At 43.3% G+C, this 21,553-nt stretch overlaps 1 protein-coding gene across 3 annotated transcripts in view; it reads left to right on the top strand.

Annotated features, from left to right (window-relative positions):
• The first annotated feature begins 10,703 nt into the window (after window positions 1–10,703).
• LOC106605231 (EMAP like 4) overlaps window positions 10,704–21,553 on the top strand; it is a 93,300-nt gene continuing 82,450 nt past the window's right edge. For 2 of the 3 annotated variants that reach the window (XM_045719997.1, XM_045719978.1), the window contains exon 1: window positions 10,704–11,084. In XM_045719997.1, coding sequence (XP_045575953.1) covers window positions 11,060–11,084 — 25 coding nt within the window. In that variant the 5' untranslated portion in view covers window positions 10,704–11,059. The remainder of the gene's footprint in view (window positions 11,085–21,553) is intronic. The other variant, XM_045720008.1, reaches the window with a different exon arrangement.

Genomic DNA, 21,553 nt, shown 5'->3' with positions numbered 1-21,553 from the left:
TTCCAATGAATGCTAACTGAATGCTAACTCTAGCCCGGCAAATGCGGGGCGCTGGCACAAAGCACACCGGGCTGTGAATGCGCACTGGAGATACATTGCATAAAACGATGCTTTACCAGTCACACGCTCCCCACGGTAAGCACAGGGAGTTGGCTCAGGTCTCAACCCTGATTCAGCCAATCTCCCTGTGTGCCCCCCAAAAAAAAAATTGGGGCTGCCTCTCGGGCTTTCGTCATTGCCGTGACTCCCAATCTCGTCGCTGTTCCTTCCTCGCTGCTTTCACCTGTTCCCATGGGAGGCGATCCCTTCCGGCCTGGATCTCCTCCCACGTCCAGGATCCTTTGCCGTCCAGGATGTCCTCCCATGTCCACCTCGTCCTCCCCGTAGGCGCACACTGCTTGGTCTTCTTGTGGTGGGTAATTCTGTCATGTTCGCTATCTTCAAACTCCCTGTCGTAGATCAACCAAGGCGCAGCGTGCTTGTAATTCCACATCTTTATTTGAGGTGAAACAGAACAAAACAATAAACAGGAAAACAGAAAAGAACATGACGCAACTGAGGCGAACACAAAACACACACAGAAACAATAAATTACTCACAAACCCAGGTGGGGAATTGGCTGCCTAAGTATGATGCCTAAGTATGATTCCTAATCAGAGACAACGATAGACAGCTGCCTCTGATTAGGAACCATACTCGGCCAAGCAAAGAAATACACAACATAGAATGCCCACCCCACATCACACTTTGACCTAACCAAAATAGAGGAAATAAAACATCTCTCTCAGGTCAGGGCGTGACAAAATGTCAGAATAATAGTAGAGAGAATGATTTATTTCAGCTTTTATTTCTTTCATCACATTCCCAATGGGCCAGAAGTTTACATACACTCAATTAGTATTTGGTAGCATTGCCTTTAAATTGTTTAACTTGGGTCAAACGTTTCTTGTAGCCTTCCACAAGCTTCCCACAATAAGTTGGGTGAATTTTGGCCCATTCCTCCTGACAGAACTAGTGTAACTGAGTCAGGTTTATAGGCCTCCTTGCTCGCACACGCTTTTTCAGTTCTGCCCACACATTTTCTATTGGATTGAGGTCAGGGCTTTGTGATGGCCACTCCAATACCTTGATTTTGTTGTCCTTAAGCCAATTTGCCACAACTTTGGAAGTATGCTTGGGGTCATTGTCCATTTGGAAGACCCATTTGCGACAAAGCTTTAACTTCCTGACTGATGTCTTGAGATGTTGATTCAATATATCCACTTCATTTTCCTACCTCATGATGCCATCTATTTTGTGAAGTGCACCAGTCCCTCCTGCAGCAAAGCACCCCCACAACATGATGCTGCCACGCCCATGCTTCATGGTTGGGATAGTGTTCTTTGGCTTGTAAGCCTCCCCCTTTTTCCTCCAAACATAACGATGGTCATTATGGCCAAACAGTTCTATTTTTGTTTCATCAGACCAGAGGACATTTCTCCAAAAAGTACAATTTTTGTTCCCATGTGCAGTTGCAAACCGTAGTCTGGATTTTTTATGCCGGTTTTGGAGTAGTGGCTTCTTCCTTGCTGAGCGGCCTCTCAGGTTATGTCGATATAGGACTCGTTTCACTGTGGATATAGAAACTTTTGTACCTGTTTCCTCCAGCATCTTCACAAGGTCCTTTGCCGTTGTTCTGGGATTGATTTAAACTTTTCACACCAAAGTACGATCATCTCTAGGAGACAGAACGCGTCTCCTTCCTGAGCGGTATGACGGCTGCGTGGTCCCATGGTGTTTATACTTGCGTACTATTGTTTGTACAGATGAACGTGGTACCTTCAGGCATTTGGTAATTGCTACCAAGGATGAACCAGACATGTGGAGGTCTACAATTGTTTTTCTGAGGTCTTGGCTGATTTCTTTTGATTTCCCCATGATGTCAAGCAAAAGGGCACTGAGTTGGAAGGTAGGCCTTGAAATACATCCACAGGTACACCTCCAATTGACTCAAATGAGGTCAATTAGCCTTTCAGACGCTTCTAAAGCCATTACATAATTTTCTGGAATTTTCCAAGCTGTTTAAAGGCACAGTCAACTTAGTGTATGTAAACTTCTGACCCACTGGAATTGTGATAAGTTAAATAATCTGTCTGTAAACAACTGTTGGAAAAATTACTTGTGTCATGCACAAAGTAGATGTCCTAACCGACTTGCCAAAACTATAGTTTGTTAACAAGACATTTGTGGAGTGGTTGAAAAACTAGTTTTAATGACTCCAACCTAAGTGTATGTAAACTTCCGTCTTCAACTGTATAGTGAGCGTGAGTGAACCTACTCTCCTGTAGCCCCTCTAAAGGCCCAGAGGGCCTCAGAAAGTCTGCCATGTTCTGGGACTCGTGAGTGAAGAGCAGTAATTGAACATTTCAGTGTTGCCGTTATTTATTGAAATTGAGAGCACAGGGTGCACAGAGACAGGCACTTCTTCGTTCATTAACATCATGGTCCCGCAGTGGTAAAAGCCCTGTGAAGTGTATACATAAACAGAATTGGACTGAAGAGTAAAAAGCTGTGAATAAGGCTCCTGGCTCTTTCCTCTCCTCCATTCTGCCGGCTTGCGTTTATCTACAGTCCATCTCTCGTCTCGCTAATGTAGCTCGCTCAACAGTCCCGTCGAGCGAGGGAGGAGGGGAGGAGAGGAGGAGGAGGAAGGGGGAAAGAGAGGGCTGTGGGGAAAGTGAAATAACAGAGACTTGGGAGAGTGGTTGCGCTTTGCTCTCTCTGTGGGACTTAACGCCGGCATTTCCCTTCGCTGCACTCTCTGACAGAGGGGAGAATAAAGATGGGGGTGTTGGTGGAGAGTGGGGGTCACTGGGGCTACTGTGGCACAGGGAGACCATGGGGTCTGGGATGGGGGAACGGGGGGACACTTGTTGGGGTTTAAAGGGACTATGGGGCTGTTTAGCCCTAATGAAAGTTGAGGAGGTGGAAAGTGGGAGAAGAGAATGATGAAAGCAGGAAACCTGGCCAGTGGTCACCCAGCTCTACTAACAGGGGACTGGGCTCTCAGTGTGAAGCTGAGGGGTACACCATGCTAGCCTCAACTCTAACCCCAATACTGAGCTCATACTGTAGTACCAACACTCAAACCTAAAAGAGCATTTACCTGTAAGTTACCATACAATAGACCCAGTAGTCAATAACCGAAGAAAGTCCACATAAATAGAATCAGTGGCAATTGTCATCTACTTAAATCTACAAAACCAGCTCCAGCGAAAGTCAGTGTGGATTCAACACCAGATGTTTAGATCGTGTAAATATCCCAGACAACACATTCGGTTCCTTGAAAGTTGTGGGAACTTAGTTTTTAGTTTCCCATTAGTTCTGGGAATGAAGCCATGTGTTTACTGAAAAAAAATGTAAAGCGCTGAGAATTGAAGTGAAAATATAGCCTGTTCAGGGAACATACATTTTTAGGTTGCAGGGAGGTTCTGAGAACATTTTACTATGGTTCCCTGAAAGTTTTCCTGGGAGATTTTACTAACTTTCTGAGAACGGAAACTCATTATTTAATAACGTTCTGAGAATGTTTCAATAAGACTTTTAATAACACTAACTCTTATGACACTCAATGCCTGAGCTTTGTAAACGATGTTAAATGTAGAGTATATCATACACGCTCTATGCATTTTAGCAAAATAGGACCTTTGTTTGCTTAGGCATTAATCATGCAAACACATGTATTTTTTATTGTGGCATGGCATCATTGAGATTCAAACCGATGATCTTCTGTTCTCTATCAATGGAATTAGTCAACTGTGCCACCAGGATGGTGCCAGCATGTCATGTTTTTTTTTTTAAACTCATACAAGGCTGTTCATTTTAGTCCATTCAAACAGACCCTATTTGAAAGAAAACAAGCATTCTTTAGGTGTGGCCAATTAGTGGTAGCGGTCAACACACCTGAACACACTTAACAAGATAGAGGATGGAGAGAGTATTGTTGATGCTGAGAACGGAATGTATCTGCGTTTAAACAACATTCTTAGAACGTTCGCTGAATATTACTAAAGTTTTCTTGTGTTTTTTTTTTTTTATGGAACGTGACTTTAAATAGCACCACGAGGAAACCTGTAGGAAAAGTTATTGTGAAGTACTGAAATTCCCACAGAAGAGAGTTGTTTCTTAATGTTCTCTGAACTATTTGAGGACATTTCCAATGTCAAACCAGTTGGAGAACATTCCTAGAAATTAAAATTAAATGTAACCATGTTTAGACTTTTAGAAAAAGTTCTGTTAAAGTAATGAAATAAGGTTTTTTTGTCAAGTTCCTTAAATGTGCTGAGAATGTTCCAAAGCCGAGCAACTATCCTGCACCAGTCCCAGAAGGTTGTGGGAAGGTTGTATACAAAATAACCATAGGACAACCACACTCTCACCAAGCTCTAAGAAACATATGGTTCTCAGAACGTTTTGTGCTAGCTGGGTGGAGCCTGAGCCAGAGAGAAATAAAACATATTTGCAAGAGCTCTATCGGGATAGGAGGAAAGTCCCTTCACCGCTTTCCACCTCCTCCCGTCCGATGCCTGCTGTGCTGTATGTACCTCCTCTACTGTACATTCCTACACACCATGGAGTTATGGCAGAATGGAAAATTATCACAATCTCTCAGCAACCCAACTCCAGGGCAAACAGCATAAGAAATATGGCATTACAATGAGGTTATGAAAACATGGCTAATGAGGGGCCCACCGCATAAACAGGCCTTCAGTATAATGCAACAGCTGGCTGCCATGTCCACGGTAATCATCATTATCATCCTTATTGATGTTATTAATATGGTAAAGCATTAATCAACTGTCCCGTGGTAACAGTACATTAACTGTAGCATGGTCATAGCATTTTATGAAATTGGTTTTCTCATAGAATGAAGTATTGTACATATCAGGACTGGTTATGTAAGTATAGGGAGGTATGAGATTGGAATGTTGCAGGAATTAGTTCATTTTTTGAGGATTCACAAAATGAATTCCTACACTCCCTGAAGAAAAGACTCTTGTAGTCGAATAGTAGTCGGTAATGGGGAGGGGGGCTTATGATATGAAATCATATACTTGGTTAAAGCGAAGTGTGAAAATCATATATAAAAGATAAACCTGAGATCATATGCAATGGACCTGCTGGATCAGAATGGCTGGTGTAAAAAACAATCACACAGTAAGTAGTCTCGGTAATCCCAGACCTAGAGCAACAGCACTTGTTAATTAATGTGGGAGGCTAGCCTTCTGCCTAAAGGAGACTGCGCAGTAAGCCAACTAATATTTGTGAGCGCTGGAAGTGCATTAGGTGCAATGATCATGTACAACCACTAGAGTGCGCCACTACTCAAGTAAAAGTTGATCAGAACATCTCAACAGTACTAAATTGCGTTGAAATCTTCTTGTCAGGCTTTACCCAATATACATTAAAAACCTTTTTCATGACACATAATTCACAGATAGACAACATTCAACATCTATTAGGAATAGACTTTAATTGTCTTACTTGCATTGACTTACTGACTCGTTACCAAAAACAATAGCGTGTGGAGCAGATTAGAGCCACCTAGCGTGAATTGAAACCCAGCCCCCCCCCCTCTCTCTGTCTCTCTCTCTCTTTCTCTCTCAGAAACATCTGGCTGAGCAGGAAACTGTGAGCACAGACAGGGTGAACCCCATCTGCCCGACAGCAAGAAGACACATTCAGAGATGTGCCATTCTGGCTCAAAACCTCTACTAGGGCTGTGTTTACACAGCAGGCAGCTTAATTATGATATTTTTCAACTAATTGGTCTTTTGAACAAACAGAACAGATCTTTTGCCAATAATTGGGCTGCCTGTGTAAACGTAGCCTATGGCCCCAGCATGTCTACCAGTTACAGCTACAGACTCAATCAAATGAAATGTCCAAATAATGTACTGTTCAGCCTACATTGGACTAGTTTTTACTATGAATGTGCCTCTAAAACATACGAGACAGCAAAAATAACCGGGCCAAAAGTAGTACAATGCATTGGGTGACTCATTGGAAACGTAAAAGCAATAAGCACAGTCCCGGTCAGTTCCAATCAAGCCAAAGTGAAGGAGCTGGTTGCGCAACGTGCCAGGTTCGCTCTGTGATTACTCATCATCCGACTGCCTCCGAAGCATCCTCAAAAATCATTTACCCTGCTGGATAAACCCACAGGCAGAGGCCCCCAAGCCTCAATCCCCTCTGGACCGCGAAGGAGGATAAAAGAAGAACAAAGGGGGGCTTTGTGGTAGGGGTGTTTGAGCAAGGCGGGTGGGGTGCGGTGGTGGGGGGGTTTACTGGTGTAGTGGGGTCACACACTGCCAGGAAACAGGCGATGAGGGGGTAGAGGGTGGGAGAGGAAGGGTATTTGTTTGCTGGGGGTCATTTACTCCACTGCGATACAAGGTGACAACCGGATTCCTTACTGGCACACACACACACACACACACACACACACACACACACACACACACACACAATACGTATGTTTTACTATCCTTGATGTGACCTACAATTTATTTCCATTCAAAATCCTATTTTCCATAACCCTTACACTAACCCTAAACTTAACCTTAACACCTAACCCTACCCTAACTAAGCCTAAAAACAATCATTTGTACTTGTGGGGACCTGAGGGAGAAATGTTCTTGTTTTACTATCCTTGTGGGGACTTTGGGGGATTTCCAGTACACCCCCCCCCACACACACACACACACTCATCATGACCTCTATCTGCATAACAGAGCATGTGGATTGAGGAAGGTTGAGGAAGGTTCTGTTCCTGGGAACAGTCTTCCCTCTGTCCTGCCAGAGTTAGCCCACTCAATATCTCACAATGACACCTCTATCTCTCTCGCTCTCTTTCTCACACACACACACGCACACACACGCACACACACACACACACACACACACACACACACACACACACACACACACACACACACACACACACACACACACACACACACACACACACTTCCTCCCATCCCTACAGTAGGGGGGACCAGCCATTAAGGACAGCTCACTGGTCTTGATACTCTGGCATTTGGTTGATTGGCTCGGTTAAAGGGTGAGGGCTTACCTCCTGAGGTTTCCAGCTGGTCAGTGGGATGGAACGAGTGTCTTCTGGTAAGACGGGTCAGTGTCTGGCACAGACTGAGATGTGGTGATGTCATACCCATGAGTTCTACTGGGAAAGGACATCCACCAATTAGCCATAGATCTTGGATTCGAATTGTCAGTTGTGAAAAGTCCAGTCAGTCCACACAGTTTTTTGTTGTTGTCAGACTGTCATGCGTTGTGTCACGGCACCCTATAGACAGGGGCGGATTGGCAATTCTGGCAAATGCCAGATGGGCTGGACAGTTGTTTTGTTAGGTGGGCTGGTCAAAATTGACACACACAAAAATATTTTTTTATATATAAAAATAAAACAATGAAAAAGGTGATATGGCTGGCGGCCCATGGGCCTGTTAAGATATTTTCTTGAAATTTGTTGGAGCAATTTATGTTATACTAATCTTTAATGAGCCCTTAGCTAATCAGTGGGCAACAGCCGGCCCCCTAGCAAGATGGGACGGGCCGGTTTTCTGATAGGCTGAGCTGAAGTCACGCAAACTCACATTCAAAGTCAAACGTTGCACCAGCAAAGAGACCTGGTCAGACTCTGTCATCAGTTAGACACCCAAGATCATTGATAGTAAAAAAATGGAAAGGGTGCATATAAACGCAGAAAGATCACAATCTACATTGTCACCAACATTGGGCCGGCTAAAACCATGATTTGGTCAAACAGTGAAGTGCATTATCCTCATATCCAGCCCTTATCTGCCCCTATAATTTCGCTGGCGCCTGCTGCTGTGATGAACAAAGCCACTCTCCTCTCCCACCATGCGCTCAAGATAAAAATGCATTCTGATCTTATAACATTTCTAAATGCAATTGTGGGAAAGACAGAGCTTTGGAAGCTTCGTCCCCCCTGAGAGGAGGGACTCAGCTTTCTGTAGGTATTGTTTTGTATTTCTCAACTCAGTTCAATAGCAACTATTTTACAACCAATATATTTGATATGGCTTTGAGATACGGAGTGGCGCGAGTGCAAATTGCGCACCAGCCATTTCGAGGGCAAAGGCCTAGGTCTCATGGGAAGTTGCCTACACATGGCTACTAACAGTGGGTATTTATTTAGAGATAGCGATCTAGTTATTTGTGTTTTGAGTTTCCACTTGCTTTCCCCCTAATGAATTAGCCTATGATATTAGTTAGTGCACGTAAAGATGTATGCAATTCATCACTATTGAAAAAAATAGAATAATTCTGGAATCCTATTTTTGACTGTAAAATACCAACTATAGTCTAATTGTCAACCCAAAATTCATGACAATCACTGAATTAGGATGCCCATCAAAATATATTGAATCACGCATTTGATGAAACAACTTATTTCTAATAGCTCAGTAGTCTATTTGTTATACTTTTTGACCATATCAGTCCCGAGAAAATCAGCAAAAATCTACTTTTCATTTATCTGAATTTCATTTATCTGCATGTCCAGCCCTTATATTTAGCCTCACAATGAAGGGATTTTATTTTCAGGAAAATCAGGGCTACACGTAAAACACTAAATAATTTGACATAAACAGTTGCACTCATGAATTTTCATGACACACATCATTAAAAAAAATAAGGTCAGCCAAAGCAAAAACCTGATAAAAATGAGTTTGTATGAATGCTGTAAGTACAGAAATGGTTTGCTCAGTGGGAAATAAATATCCAACTAGTCAGTGACAACTGTGTGGAGTTTGGAGTTTGTGACAGCAACTGTGTGAGCTTATTACAGTATTATAGACACTGTCCTGGGATTCCCTATGATCTTCTATGGAGAAGACCCTCTTACCTTCTAACGACTTTTGTGTAGCTCAGCCCCCCTTAATAACACAGACTAATGGTATCTACAGATGCAGAAGAATAGACTAATCTAATGGTGCAACCCAGTAGTCTTTAGCTCAAACACACAATGTATAAAACGGGTTACAAGTTCTAAATCACGCCTGCATTACGGTGGGACTTATTGGGTTAATAAACCACTATTAATTACTTGGCAAGATGACAACACACACACCAAATTATGCGGCGGTGCCACCAACCAACCGTTAGTGATACCAGTTACAACAGGGGAAATGTTAGTCTGGTGCCCTGTAAGAGTAATTAACACTTAGGTAGGTGTTGATTTGTTTTGTTTGTCCTGCACTGCAAATATTCCTCACTTGGAACTGGAACTCTTTTTGTAGGCTAAAATAAGTGCTGTCTCTTCTATACAGAGCATACTGCTGTTTGGTATTCTGCAGCATGTAGGCACTTTAGACATGACAGAAACAGAGGAATCACTAATGGTCGACAGATCTTGGTATTTGATGAACAGGAGCCTGATAATCGACCCTTCGCCATTAACACCTACAACAATGGCACGGGAATGTTTAAACGCCTAGACGCTGCACTTTTCCTCTAGATACATGAGTTTACATCACTGAAAGAGCTAGCAGACACCTTGAAAGAGAATGCCACTCTAACTGCGGCACTTCAATCAGAAGACAGACCCTCATATCTAACCAAGCCACCCTATTAGACATGGAGAGTGACAACTTGTCCCAGGCCTTTGGAAGTATTTCCCTACTGGAGGTAGGGGTGAATGAGCCATAGAGGACCTCTGGAACTCTGTCAGAGTGACCATCAGGTTCTTGGTGACCTCCCTGACCAAGACCCTTCTCTCCCGATTATTCAGTTTGGCCAGGCGGCCAGCTCTAGGAAGAGTCTTGGTGGTTCCAAACTTCTTCCATTTAAGAATGATGGAGGCCACAGTGTTCTTGGGGACCTTCAATGCTGCAGAAGTGTTTTGGTACCCTTCACCAGATCTGTGCCTCGACACAATCCTGTCTCGGAGCTTTATGGACAATTCCTTCGACCTCATGGCTTGGTTTTTGCTCTGACATGCACTGTCAACTGTGGGACCATACATGGACAATCATGTCCAATCATTTGTATTTACTTCAGGTGGACTGAAATTTCAGTACACAGAGTTGTACGAGATCTTCAGTTTCTTGGCAGTTTCCCGCATGGAATAGCCTTCATTTCTCAGAACAAGAATAGACTGACGAGTTTCAGAAGAATGTCCATTGTTTCCGGCCATTTTGAGCCTGTAATCGAACACACAATGCTGATGCCCCGGATACTCAACTAGTCTAAAGAAGGCCAATTTTATCGCTTCTTTAATCAGGACAACAGTTTTCAGCTGTGCTAACATAATTGCTAAAGGGTTTTCTAATGATCAATTTAAAGCCTTTCAAAGCCTTTTAAAATGATAAACTTGGATTAGCTAACACAACGTGCCATTGGAACACAGGAGTGATGGTTGCTGATAATGGGCTTCTGTACGCCTATGTAGATATTCCATACAAAATCACTTTCCAGCTACAATAGTCATTTACAACATTAACAATGTCTACACTGTATTTCTGATCAGTTCGATGTTATTTTAATGGACAAAAATGTATCTTGTTTCAAAAACAAGGACATTTCTAAGTGACCCCAAACTGCTGAACGGTAGTGTATATATTGGCCTGCACATAGGGATCCTCAACTGTGTCAAATTGAGACGCGCTCAGACTAGCCACTCCAGGGAAGCAAGTCGTGCCAAAGCGGGCGGAGTCGGAAATGCGAAAGCCGAGTTCTGCCTGTCCTACCTCCCCCGGCGGAGGTGTACTATCGTGGAGTCAAGCAAGAGCGTGTGATCAACTGGCCCTGAGAACCACGGTGTTGCTCCGGACTGAGAATTCACTGCGACTCGACAGAGCCCCAGTTTACTACGATACGGTCGCGACCACTGCGAGAACAGTTGGCTTGAGAAATTTCCGCCTTGCCTGCCAGTCTGGATAGCCCGTATAGAGACCGACATTCTCCCACTGTTCCCTGAATAGGACCCGTCAGAACAGGAATATTTTTGGTGTCTGCTCGGCTATTTCTCCCAGAAATGGACGGTTTCGCCGGCAGTTTGGGTAAGTTACAGACGAATACTAGCCTATTAATATTGTCTGTGTAACTGGTGGACGTGGTCAATGCGAAACGCATCGCAATTCATATAGCAGCCTGGAACGTATTGTGTATAGGCCTACACGTGTCAGTGCTCTCTAGCTTATTTATTAAACCAATCGAGTCAACATTGTAACATATCACCTTGACACCAGGTTGGCTCCAATGTGTCAAAGTGCACCACATTTTATGAGCTTTGTTTTTCTGTGCTGCATATCACAAGTCGGCTTCACTTTACATACCACACTGCATGCAATAGGCTATTGTAACAATGCATCTGATCTGGTGCTATTCTCTCACACGCACTGGATTTGTGCGTTCCTGTTTCGTCTACGTCCATTGCCTGTTATTGCTATGGCAGAGAGCCTTTTGAAAGACGTGTGGGTTGAAGAATAGATTCGGCAAGAAATAATTTAGTTATCCAGTCAGTCTGCCAATGCGGGTGCGCGTAGGGTCGTGTGCGAGAGCATTGCCAGCTCCGCGTATTTGACGCGCGCAGAGTGTGCGTGTTTGTGAAGAGGGGACGTGTCAGATGAGTGGCACTCTGAGAAGGGGGGGCCTTCCAAAGGTACTAATGTAACCGTTACACAATACAATTGAACTGACTGATGTTCTAACAAAAGGAATTCAACTTCCTCATTAGTCACCTACCTGGTATCTATCTCCAAGGACTGTAAATGATTAGAATATGCACAAATACTGTGTTAGCTCAACTTCCTTATTATCACGTTTTTTTTGCGAATCTCAGACACAGTACTGTATATGTAAACAATAATGCAATACCCTACAGAATACTGTAAATTGCACACCCCATAGGAAAGATGGTCTACAGAACACCTCCTGGAGTTTACTGCAGGTGACTTCTGACAGTGTAAATATTTGATTACAGTGATGATGGAACATGCATGGCATCAATTGCTCTCAATATCAGATAAATTCTTGCTGTTGATGGGCTACACATGCATATTATTTATTTATTTATTATTGAGTTGCTTGGCGATGCCACAGGCAATTATTGCAGTGGGAGTCATCGTGTGTGTGTGTGTGCCGTAAAGTATAGATCCTTATCCTTCATGTTTGAATGCGCTGAATGCAGTACAGGGAAGTTAGAGGACATTAGCCTAGAGCACGACAGAGGAGGTGGTGGAGGGTATGTGAGAGAGTGCCAGCACAGCGTATGAGGCTTTTGGTGCATAGCCCGCTGAGGTATATATGCCCAGTCATAACTGCTATGCAGTGACCTCATGCTGTGCCAGCCTGTCCTCAACACTTACTGTGCTGATTTTTCTCTCTCTCATACACACACATTAGTGGTGGGGGTGCCCAATTCTGCCAGTTTTGTGTCCACTGCCCACCAGGGTCTTGGGCAGAGCAGGACCTAGTAGAGAAGGCAAAAAGAGTGCTGCTGTCTCTTTCTCCTTATCTCACTCTGAGTAAGGCCACATTGCTTTACATATACACATTATGCAATCGCTTATCATACATTTATAGTAGAAAAACATTCTTCATATTTTCCTAAACACACTGCCCTCTGGGCATAAGCAACAGCACACCATATGCCATATACAGCCACAGTGTAAAGGAACTTGTATCTGCTTTACCCTTTCAAACATTCTATGCAATGCTACTTTATGGGATTATTTGTTTTGCCTGCCTAGGAAGGGTCTTTATTACACCAATGTACAGTGACATGTTTAAAGTGACAGAGCATCAGGTTTGGTATCTACTGAACTTTAGGGCTGGGGCATTGCAGTGATAGATATTGGTGCAGCTGTATCGTTGCTAGGGCTGTGACGATACCAGCATTGGGATATTCTTTCCATAGCAAAAATGAAACCGCGAAGCAGAACAAAGTCTTTGGTACTTTAAAAACCTGCTGTACAGTGCATTTGGAATGTATTCAGACGCCTTGACTTTTTCCACATTTTGTTACATTACAGCTTTATTCTAAAATTGATTAAATCGTTTTTTCCCCCTCAACAAACTACACACAATACCCGTAATGAAAAAGCAAAAAGCTGGTTTATAGACATTTTTGCAAATTTCTAAAACAACATTTAAAAAATATATACATTTGCGTAAGTATTCAGACCCTTTACTCAGTAGTTTTTTGAAGCAGCAATTACAGCCTTGATTCTTCTTGGGTACGACACTACAAGCTTGGCACACCTTTATTTGGGGAGTTTCTCCCATTCTTTTCTGCCGATCCTCTCAAGCTCTGTCAGGTTGGATGGGGAGCGTCACTGCACAGCTATTTTCAGGTCTTTCCATAGATGTTCGATCGGGTTCAAGTCCGGGCTCTGGCTGGGCCACTCAAGGACATTGAGACTTGTCCAGAGGCCACTCCTGCGTTGTCCTGGCTGTGTGCTTAGGGTCGTTATCCTGTTGGAAAGTGAACCTTTGCCCCAGTCTGAGGTCCTTTGCACTCTGGAGATGGTTTTCATCAGAGGATCTCTCTGTACTTTTCTCTGTCATTTTTGCCTCGATCCTGACTAGTCTCCCAGTCCCTGCCGCTGAAAAACATCCCCACAGCATAATGCTGCCACCACCATGCTTCATCTTAGGAATGGTGCCAGGTTTCCTCCAGACGTGACACTTGGCATTCAGGCAAAATAGTTCAATCTTGGTTTGATCAGACCAGAGGATCTTGTTTCTCATGGTGTGAGTCTTTAGGTGCCTTTTGGCAAACTCCAAGCTGGCTGTCATGTGCCTTTTACTGAGGAGTGTCTTCTGTCTGGCCACTACCATAAAGGTCTGATTGGTGGAGTGCTGCAGAGATGGTTGTCCTACTGGAAGGTTCTCCCATCTCCACAGAGGAACTCTGGAGCTCTTTCAGAGTGACCATCTCCCACGATTGCTCAGTTTGGCCAGGCGGCCAGCTCTGGGAAGATTCTTGGTAGTTCCAAACTTCTTCCATTTAAGAATGATGGCCACTGTTCTTGGGGACCTTCAATGCTGCAGATGTGTTTTGGTACCCTTCACCAGATCTGTGCCTCGACACAATCATGTCTCGGAGCTCTACGGACAATTTCTTTGACCTCGTGGCTTGGTTTTTGCTCTGACATGCACTATCAACTGTGGGACCTTATCTGGACAGGTGTGTACCTTTCCAATTCATGTCCAATCAATTGAATTTACCACAGGTGGACTCTAATCAAGTTGTTGAAACATCTCAAGGTTGATCGACGGAAACAGGATGCACCTGAGCTCAATTTCGAGTTACATAGTAAAGGGTCTGAATACTTATGTAAATATATATTTGTTTTTTATTTTAAATAAATGTACAAACATTTCTAAAAACCTGTTTTTGCTTTGTCATTGTGGGGTATTGTGTGTAGATTGAGGATTTTTATTTAATCCATTTTAGATTAAGGCTGTAACCTAACAATGTGGAAAAGGGGTTTGGAGTACTGTCTGGGCAGTATATGTACAATGTAGTGTCCTATAGCTTTGAAAATAAATAATGATGTTTGTTTCCAACATTAGGGCTGTTTCCCTAAAGAAGCTATAGGAAGCTGCTTCATGTTCTGTTTACTTGCCACGGTACTACAGAGTATCGCGATACTGGTATCGTCTCGGCCCTAATCGATAGCGGGTCATATTGTTGTTGAAATAAATGACAGATTCACACCTCTGCAAAATAGGATCAAACTTTAGCTATAAGAAGCTGCTTCATGTTCTGTTTACTTGCCACGGTACTACAGAGTATCGCGATACTGGTATCGTCTCGGCCCTAATCGATAGCGGGTCATATTGTTGTTGAAATAAATGCCAGATTCACACCTCTGCAAAATAGGATCAAACTTTACTTGATAACCTTTGCTGTACACTCATAAAGTCAGAGGACTTAGTCATTGATAAATGTGACCAGCATCATAAATGTACTTCGGTAGTGAACATCAGTCAGTAGATGTGTTTAGTTGGTTGATTCGTGTGTAAGTGGATGGCAGTTCCACTGGGCCAGGCCAATGCCAGGGCAGATAACGGGGCCCCTGTAGGCATGGCTGTGAAAGGCCACTGGAATGGCTTCAGAGTGCCCCTGCCGTCCCTCTGATCCCCTTCTGCACCCAATCAGCACTTTAACTGTCAAATGAGATTTAAATATAGAACTCATAGGAGCCAGCTGCTTGTGTTCACTGCCCTTGCCCCCCTGTCCCATTCACATGTTAACTAGTGTGTTGTGTTTAGGGTAATGCTATTAAATGAATGTTGAGACCATAGCTTGGGACAAAATCAGGGCAGCTTGTGTGTTTTTGACTTTGCTGAACTTGTGGGATATGTGTTGAAGCTTGTCTGTATGGTGTTTTGAACCTATAGTTTACACGTGTGATGTTGCTATTTTCCCTCTGAGTGAGTATGGGTCAGGGCTCACTGAATCCGTGTGTGTGTGTGTGCCACCGGGCCCTGTGAGGTTGGTCTAGAGGATCAGGTTACAGAATTCCTTCCTGGTGAAAACGGAGAGGGAGTGCAGAGATCTGGAGAGCGACGCACGTGCTCCAGAGCGGTTCCAGATGCGGAATGTCACGTCCCACATTTTATTTCTCTTTTTTTTTTTTTTTCACCTCTCCATAACAATGTATTACATTACCGCTGGAATGAAAATAAATAGGACTGTCCTATTCTGAGCATGGAGTGGTTATATGAGACCGAGAGTAGTGTGGACAGACAGATGGACAGAGAGCGAGACAGTCAGCCAGTTGCCCCAGACCCATTGACAATACTGCACTACAAAAACACACAGCTGCTACCGCACCATGGTTTAGGGGGATGTTTTTGTGGGATTTTCTAACTTGATTGTGTGCGTATTGTATTTGTTTATGCATCTGCAGGGTATATGTTGAAGATCCTGTCTGTGAGAGCGTTTGTGCGTGCGTCATGGTCATGTGCTGGGTGTTTGTAAACAGATGAATGGGAGGCCTGCACAGCCTATGATTCTGCCTGTCTTTCAGCATGTCTCCACTCTTACTATGAACAGATGATGGAGGTATGACGTGGGGTGGTGGTGGTGGGGGGGCTTGGAGCTCTTCCCAGAGACCGACTGCTGGCTGTTTCTTCTTTCTACTAAAGGGTGCGTGTGTGCCATTTCTCATTAGGGGTACTGCATATCCAGTGATCGCTATGTAGAACCAGGAATTAGAGCAATTCTTAAAAAAATTAAAATTATTATTATTACAAATTACATTTCCACTAGTGTCTGGTGGTGATTTTCTGCCCACAGTTCAGGGGAGCACACACGCACGCTACACTATTCATCCCAAGTATCATAGAGTTCCACTATGTGTCTGGCTATGGGATCCCTGCTTGTACCTGCCATGGCTATCCCAATAGGTAGAAGACTGTGGCCCCTACCTGGTAGAACTGTCTGTGAGGTGACAGCTGGCTCTATACGAGCCCTACTATTTCCTCCCCAGTAGTAGCAGTTGCTGAGGCAGTTAGAAAAAGCCTTAAGATTAAATGAATGGTAGGATGGATATGCCTCTCCCCAGTCCCCCCTTTAATGCAGCCTTGATGTTTCGATCCCCTCAGTTACTGGCAAGACCAACTGGAAGGTGGGGGAGTTGAAGGGACAGGGAAAGAGGATGGAAGGGATGGCGGCAGGGTGGAGGGGTACAGGCAGGTTGTGTGTTTGCGGGGCGCATAGTGGCTCTCTGCGGGGTATCTCTGATCAGGATTAGGCAGGGATGTGATGCTGATGACGGGGATGGGGGGTGGGGTGTCTGTGTAGATCACGGAGTGCTAGGATTAGAGAAGGGTTATTCAACCGTGGGTTGGGAGGTACTGCGAAAATATATGGGGAAAAAATGTTTTAATCAATACCGCTAGCAACAACCATCATAACACATGTTGAATTACAGACCACAGTACAAGAGTATCTGATATGAAATTATATCAACTTTCTTTCTCAACTCTTAACATTGGCACCAATGCGTGTAATTTGCTCAATTACACTCACTGGAATGAGCAGCCGTGAATACATTTGTTTTCAAATCTATTCATTTTAAAATGTTGATTTCTTCTTCTTCTTGCCATTTATCATTTCACCTGATAAGACAAGAAGTGATTATTTTTTATTTTTTTTGTTGCTGACATATGACGGAATGTGCAAACTGTTAAAACAGATGCACAAGGAAGGTGGATCCTTTTAAATACACATTTGTTATGTTACAGCCTCATTTTAAATTGATTAAATAAAATAATCTCATCAATCTATACACAATACCCCATAATGACAAAGGGAAAACAAGTTTTTATAAATGTTTGCACATTTATAAAAATAAATATACATTTTTATTTTACATAACTATTCAGACCCTTTGCTCTGAGACTCAATTAAGCTCAGCTGTCGACCTGTGGTAAATTCTATTGATTGGACATGATTTGGAAAGGCACACACCTGCCTATACAAGGTCCCATAGTTGACAGTGCATGTCAGAGCAAAAACCAAGCCATGTGGTCAAAGGAATTGTCTGTAGAGCTCTGAAACAGGATTGTGTCAAGGCACAGATTTGGGGAAGGATACCAATAAAATATCTGCAGCATTGAAGGTCCCCAAGAACACAGTGGCCTCCATCATTCTTAAATGGTTTGGAACCATCAAGACTCTTCTTAGAGCTGGCCACCTGGCCAAACTGAGCAATTGGGGGAGAAGGGCCTTGGTCAGGGAGGTGACCAAGAACCTGATGGTCACTCTGACAGAGCTCCAGAGTTCCTCTGTGGAGATGGGAAAAACTTCCAGAATGACAACCATCTCTGCAGCACTACACCAATCAGGCCTTTATGGTGGACTGGCCAGACGGAATCCACTCCTCAGTAAAAGGCACATGACAGCCCACTTGGAGTTTGCCAAAAGGCACGTAAAGACTCTCAGACCATGAGAAACAAGATTCTCTGTCTGAAACCACGATTTAACTCTTTGGCCTGAAGGGCTCCCGAGTGGCGCAGCTGTCTAAGGCACTGCATCTCTGTGCTAGAGGAGTCACTACAGACCCTGGTTTGATCCTGGGCTATATCACAACCGGCCTTGATCGGGAGTCCCATAGGTGGGTGCACAATTGGCCCAGTGCCATCTGGGTTAAGGGAGGGCCGTAATTGTAAAATAAGAATTTGTTCTTAACTGACTTGCCTAGTTAAATAAAATAAGAATGCCAAGCGTCACTTCTGGAGGAAACCTGGAACCATCCCTACGGTGAAGCGTGGTGGCGGCATCATGCTGTGGGGATGTTTTTCAGCGGCAGGGACTGGGAGACTAGTCAGGATCGAGGGAAAGACGACGGAGGAAAGTACAGAGATCCTTGATTTAAAACTTTCTCCAGAGCACTCAGAACCTCAGACAGGGGCGAAGGTTCACCTTCCAACAGGGCAACGACCCTAAGCACACAGCCAAGACAATGCTGTAGTGGCTTTGGGACAAGTCTCAATGTCCTTGAGTGGCCCAGCCAGAGCCCGGACTTGAAACCGATGGAACATCTCTGGAGAGACCTGAAAATAGATGTGAAGCGACGCTCCCCATCCAACCTGACAGCGCTTGAGAGGATCTGCAGAGAAGAATGAGAGAACCTCCGCAAATACAGGTGTGCCAAGCTTGTAGTGTCATACCCAAGAAGACTTGAGGCTGTAATCGCTGCCAAAGGTGATTCAAGAGTAAAGGGTCTGAAAACTTTTGACCGGTAGTGGAGGTTTTAACACCTACTCATTCAAGGGTTTTTCCTTATTTTTACTATTTTCTACATTGTAGAATAATAAGTGAAGACAAACTATGAAATAACACATGGAATCATGTTGTAACCAAAAAATGTGTTAAACAAATCAAAATATATTTGCGCTTCTTCAAATAGCCACTCTTTGCCTTGATGACAGCTTTGCACACTCTTGGTATTCTCTCAACCAGCTTCACCTGCAATGCTTTTCCAACAGTCTTGAAGGAGTTCCCACGTTTGCTGAGAACTTGTTGGCTGCTTTTTCTTCACTCTTTGGTCAGACTCAACCCAAACCATCTCAATTGGGTTGAGGTTGGGTGATTTGTGGAGGCCAAGTCATCTGATACAGTACTCCATCTCTCTCCTTCTTGGTCAAATAGCCCTTACACAGCCTGGAGGTGTATTGGGTCATTGTCCTGTTGAAAAACAAATGATAGTCCCACTAAGCGCAAACCAGATGGGATGGCGTATCGCTGCAGAATGCTGTGGTAGCCATGCTGGTTAAGTGTGCCTTGAATTCTAAATAAATCATTGACAGTGTCGCCAGCAAAGCCCAATCACACCACATGCTTCAAGGTGGGAACCACACATGCGGAGATCATCCGTTCACCTACTCTGCGTCTCACAAAGACACAGCGGTTGGAACCCAAAATGTCAAATTTGGACTCATCAGACCAAAGGACAGATTTCCACCGGTCTAATGCCCATTGCTCATATTGGTGTCCTTTTAGTAGTGGTTTCTTTGCAGCAATTTGACCATGAAGGCCTGATTCACACAGTCTCCTCTGAAAGGTTGATGTTGAGATGTGTCTGTTACTTGTACTCTGAAGCATCTATTTGGTCTGCAATTTCTGATTCTGGTAAATCAAATGATCTTTTCCTCTGCAGCAGAGGTAACTCTGGGTCTTCCATTCCTCTGCCGGTCCTCATGAGAACCAGTTTCATCATAGCACTTAATATTTTTGGCGACTGCACTTGAAGAAACTTTCAAAGTTCTTGAAATTTTCCGTACTGACTGACCTTCATGTCTTAAAGTAATTATGAACTGTCGTTTCTCTTTGCTTATTTGAGCTGTTCTTGCCAAAGTATGGACTTGATCTTTTACCAAATAGGGCTATCTTTTGTAAGTAGGGCTACATTGTCACAACACAACTGATTGGCTCAAACACATTAAGAAGGAAATAAATTCCACAAATGAACCTTTTACAAGGCACAGCTGTTAATTGAAATGCATTCCAGGTGACTACCTCATGAAGCTGGTTGAGAGAATGCCAAGAGTGTGAAAAGCTGTCATCAAAGCAATGGGTGGCTACTTTGAAGAATCTCAAATCTAAAATATATTTTGATTTGTTTAACACTGTTTTGGTTACTACATGATTCCATGTGTTATTTCATAGTTTTGATGTCTTAACTATTATTCTACAATGTATAAAATAGTAAAAATAAAGAGAAACCCTTGAATGAGTAGGAGTTCTAAAACTTTTGACCGGTAGTGTATGTAAATGTGATATTTAAGTAAATGTTTTTATGAATGTGCAAAAATGTCTAAAAATCAGTTTTTTTCTTCGTCATTGTGGGGTATTGTGTGTAGATTGAGGGAATAAACCATTTAACCCATTTTATAAAAAGGCTGTAATGTTACAAAATGTGGATCAATTTAAGGGGTCTGAATACTTTTCGAATGCACTGTACAGTGGTTCCTCCTTTAGAAGTTGCGGCACACCATTTGATTCTCAGACATTCTTTTTCTGTTACTGCAAGTTATTGCTAGTTTGACCACCAGAGGGCATCTTTGAGAAGCATTTGTTGGTATTCTGTATTGGCATTACCAGAGAATTTAACATTTTTTGTAATAACATAGTTAATGGGATTAATTTTAAGAAATTTTTCTTAATTAATTTGAATAATTTTATTGTTTCTATTCAGAGAAAAACAAAACCCTCAGGGAATGGAAAATATGGCGCTGTACAACGTGACTGTTGGAAGTAGGCTACAGGATTTGAGGATTCTAAATTGTTTTCCTTCATTAGCCTGTTAGGGCTAGGGGGCAGTATTGACACGGCCGGATAAAAAACGTACCCGATTTAATCTGGTTACTACTCCTGCCCAGTAACTAGAATATGCATATAATTATTGGCTTTGGATAGAAAACACCCTAAAGTTTCTAAAACTGTTTGAATGGTGTCTGTGAGTATAACAGAACTCATATGGCAGGCCAAAACCTGAGAAGATTCCATGCAGGAAGTGGCCTGTCTGACAAGTTGTGTTTCATCTTGGCTCTTTTTATTGAAGACTGAGGATCTTTGCTATAACGTGACACTTCCTACGGCTCCCATAGGCTCTCAGAGCCCGGGAAAAAGCTGAACGATATCGAGGCAGCCTCTGGCTGAAACACTTTATCGCGTTTGGCAAGTGGCCGATCAGAGTACTATGGGCTTAGGCGCGTGCCCGAGTCGACCCCATGCTTTATTTTCTTTCGTCTGTTTACCTAAACGCAGATTCCCGGTCGGAATATTATCGCTTTCTTATGAGAAATGGCATAAAAATTGATTTTAAACAGCGGTTGACATGCTTCGAAGTACGGTAATGGAATATTTAGAATTTTTTTTGTCACGAATTGCGCCATGCTCGTCACCCTTATTTACCCTTTCGGATAGTGTCTTGAACGCACGAACAAAACGCCGCTATTTGGATATAACTATGGATTATTTTGAAGTAGAAGTCCTGGGAGTGCATTC

Source organism: Salmo salar, chromosome ssa01 (genome assembly GCF_905237065.1).
Source record: "Salmo salar chromosome ssa01, Ssal_v3.1, whole genome shotgun sequence".
Lineage (NCBI taxonomy): Eukaryota > Metazoa > Chordata > Actinopteri > Salmoniformes > Salmonidae > Salmo > Salmo salar.
This window is presented reverse-complemented; position numbering and strand designations above follow the sequence as displayed.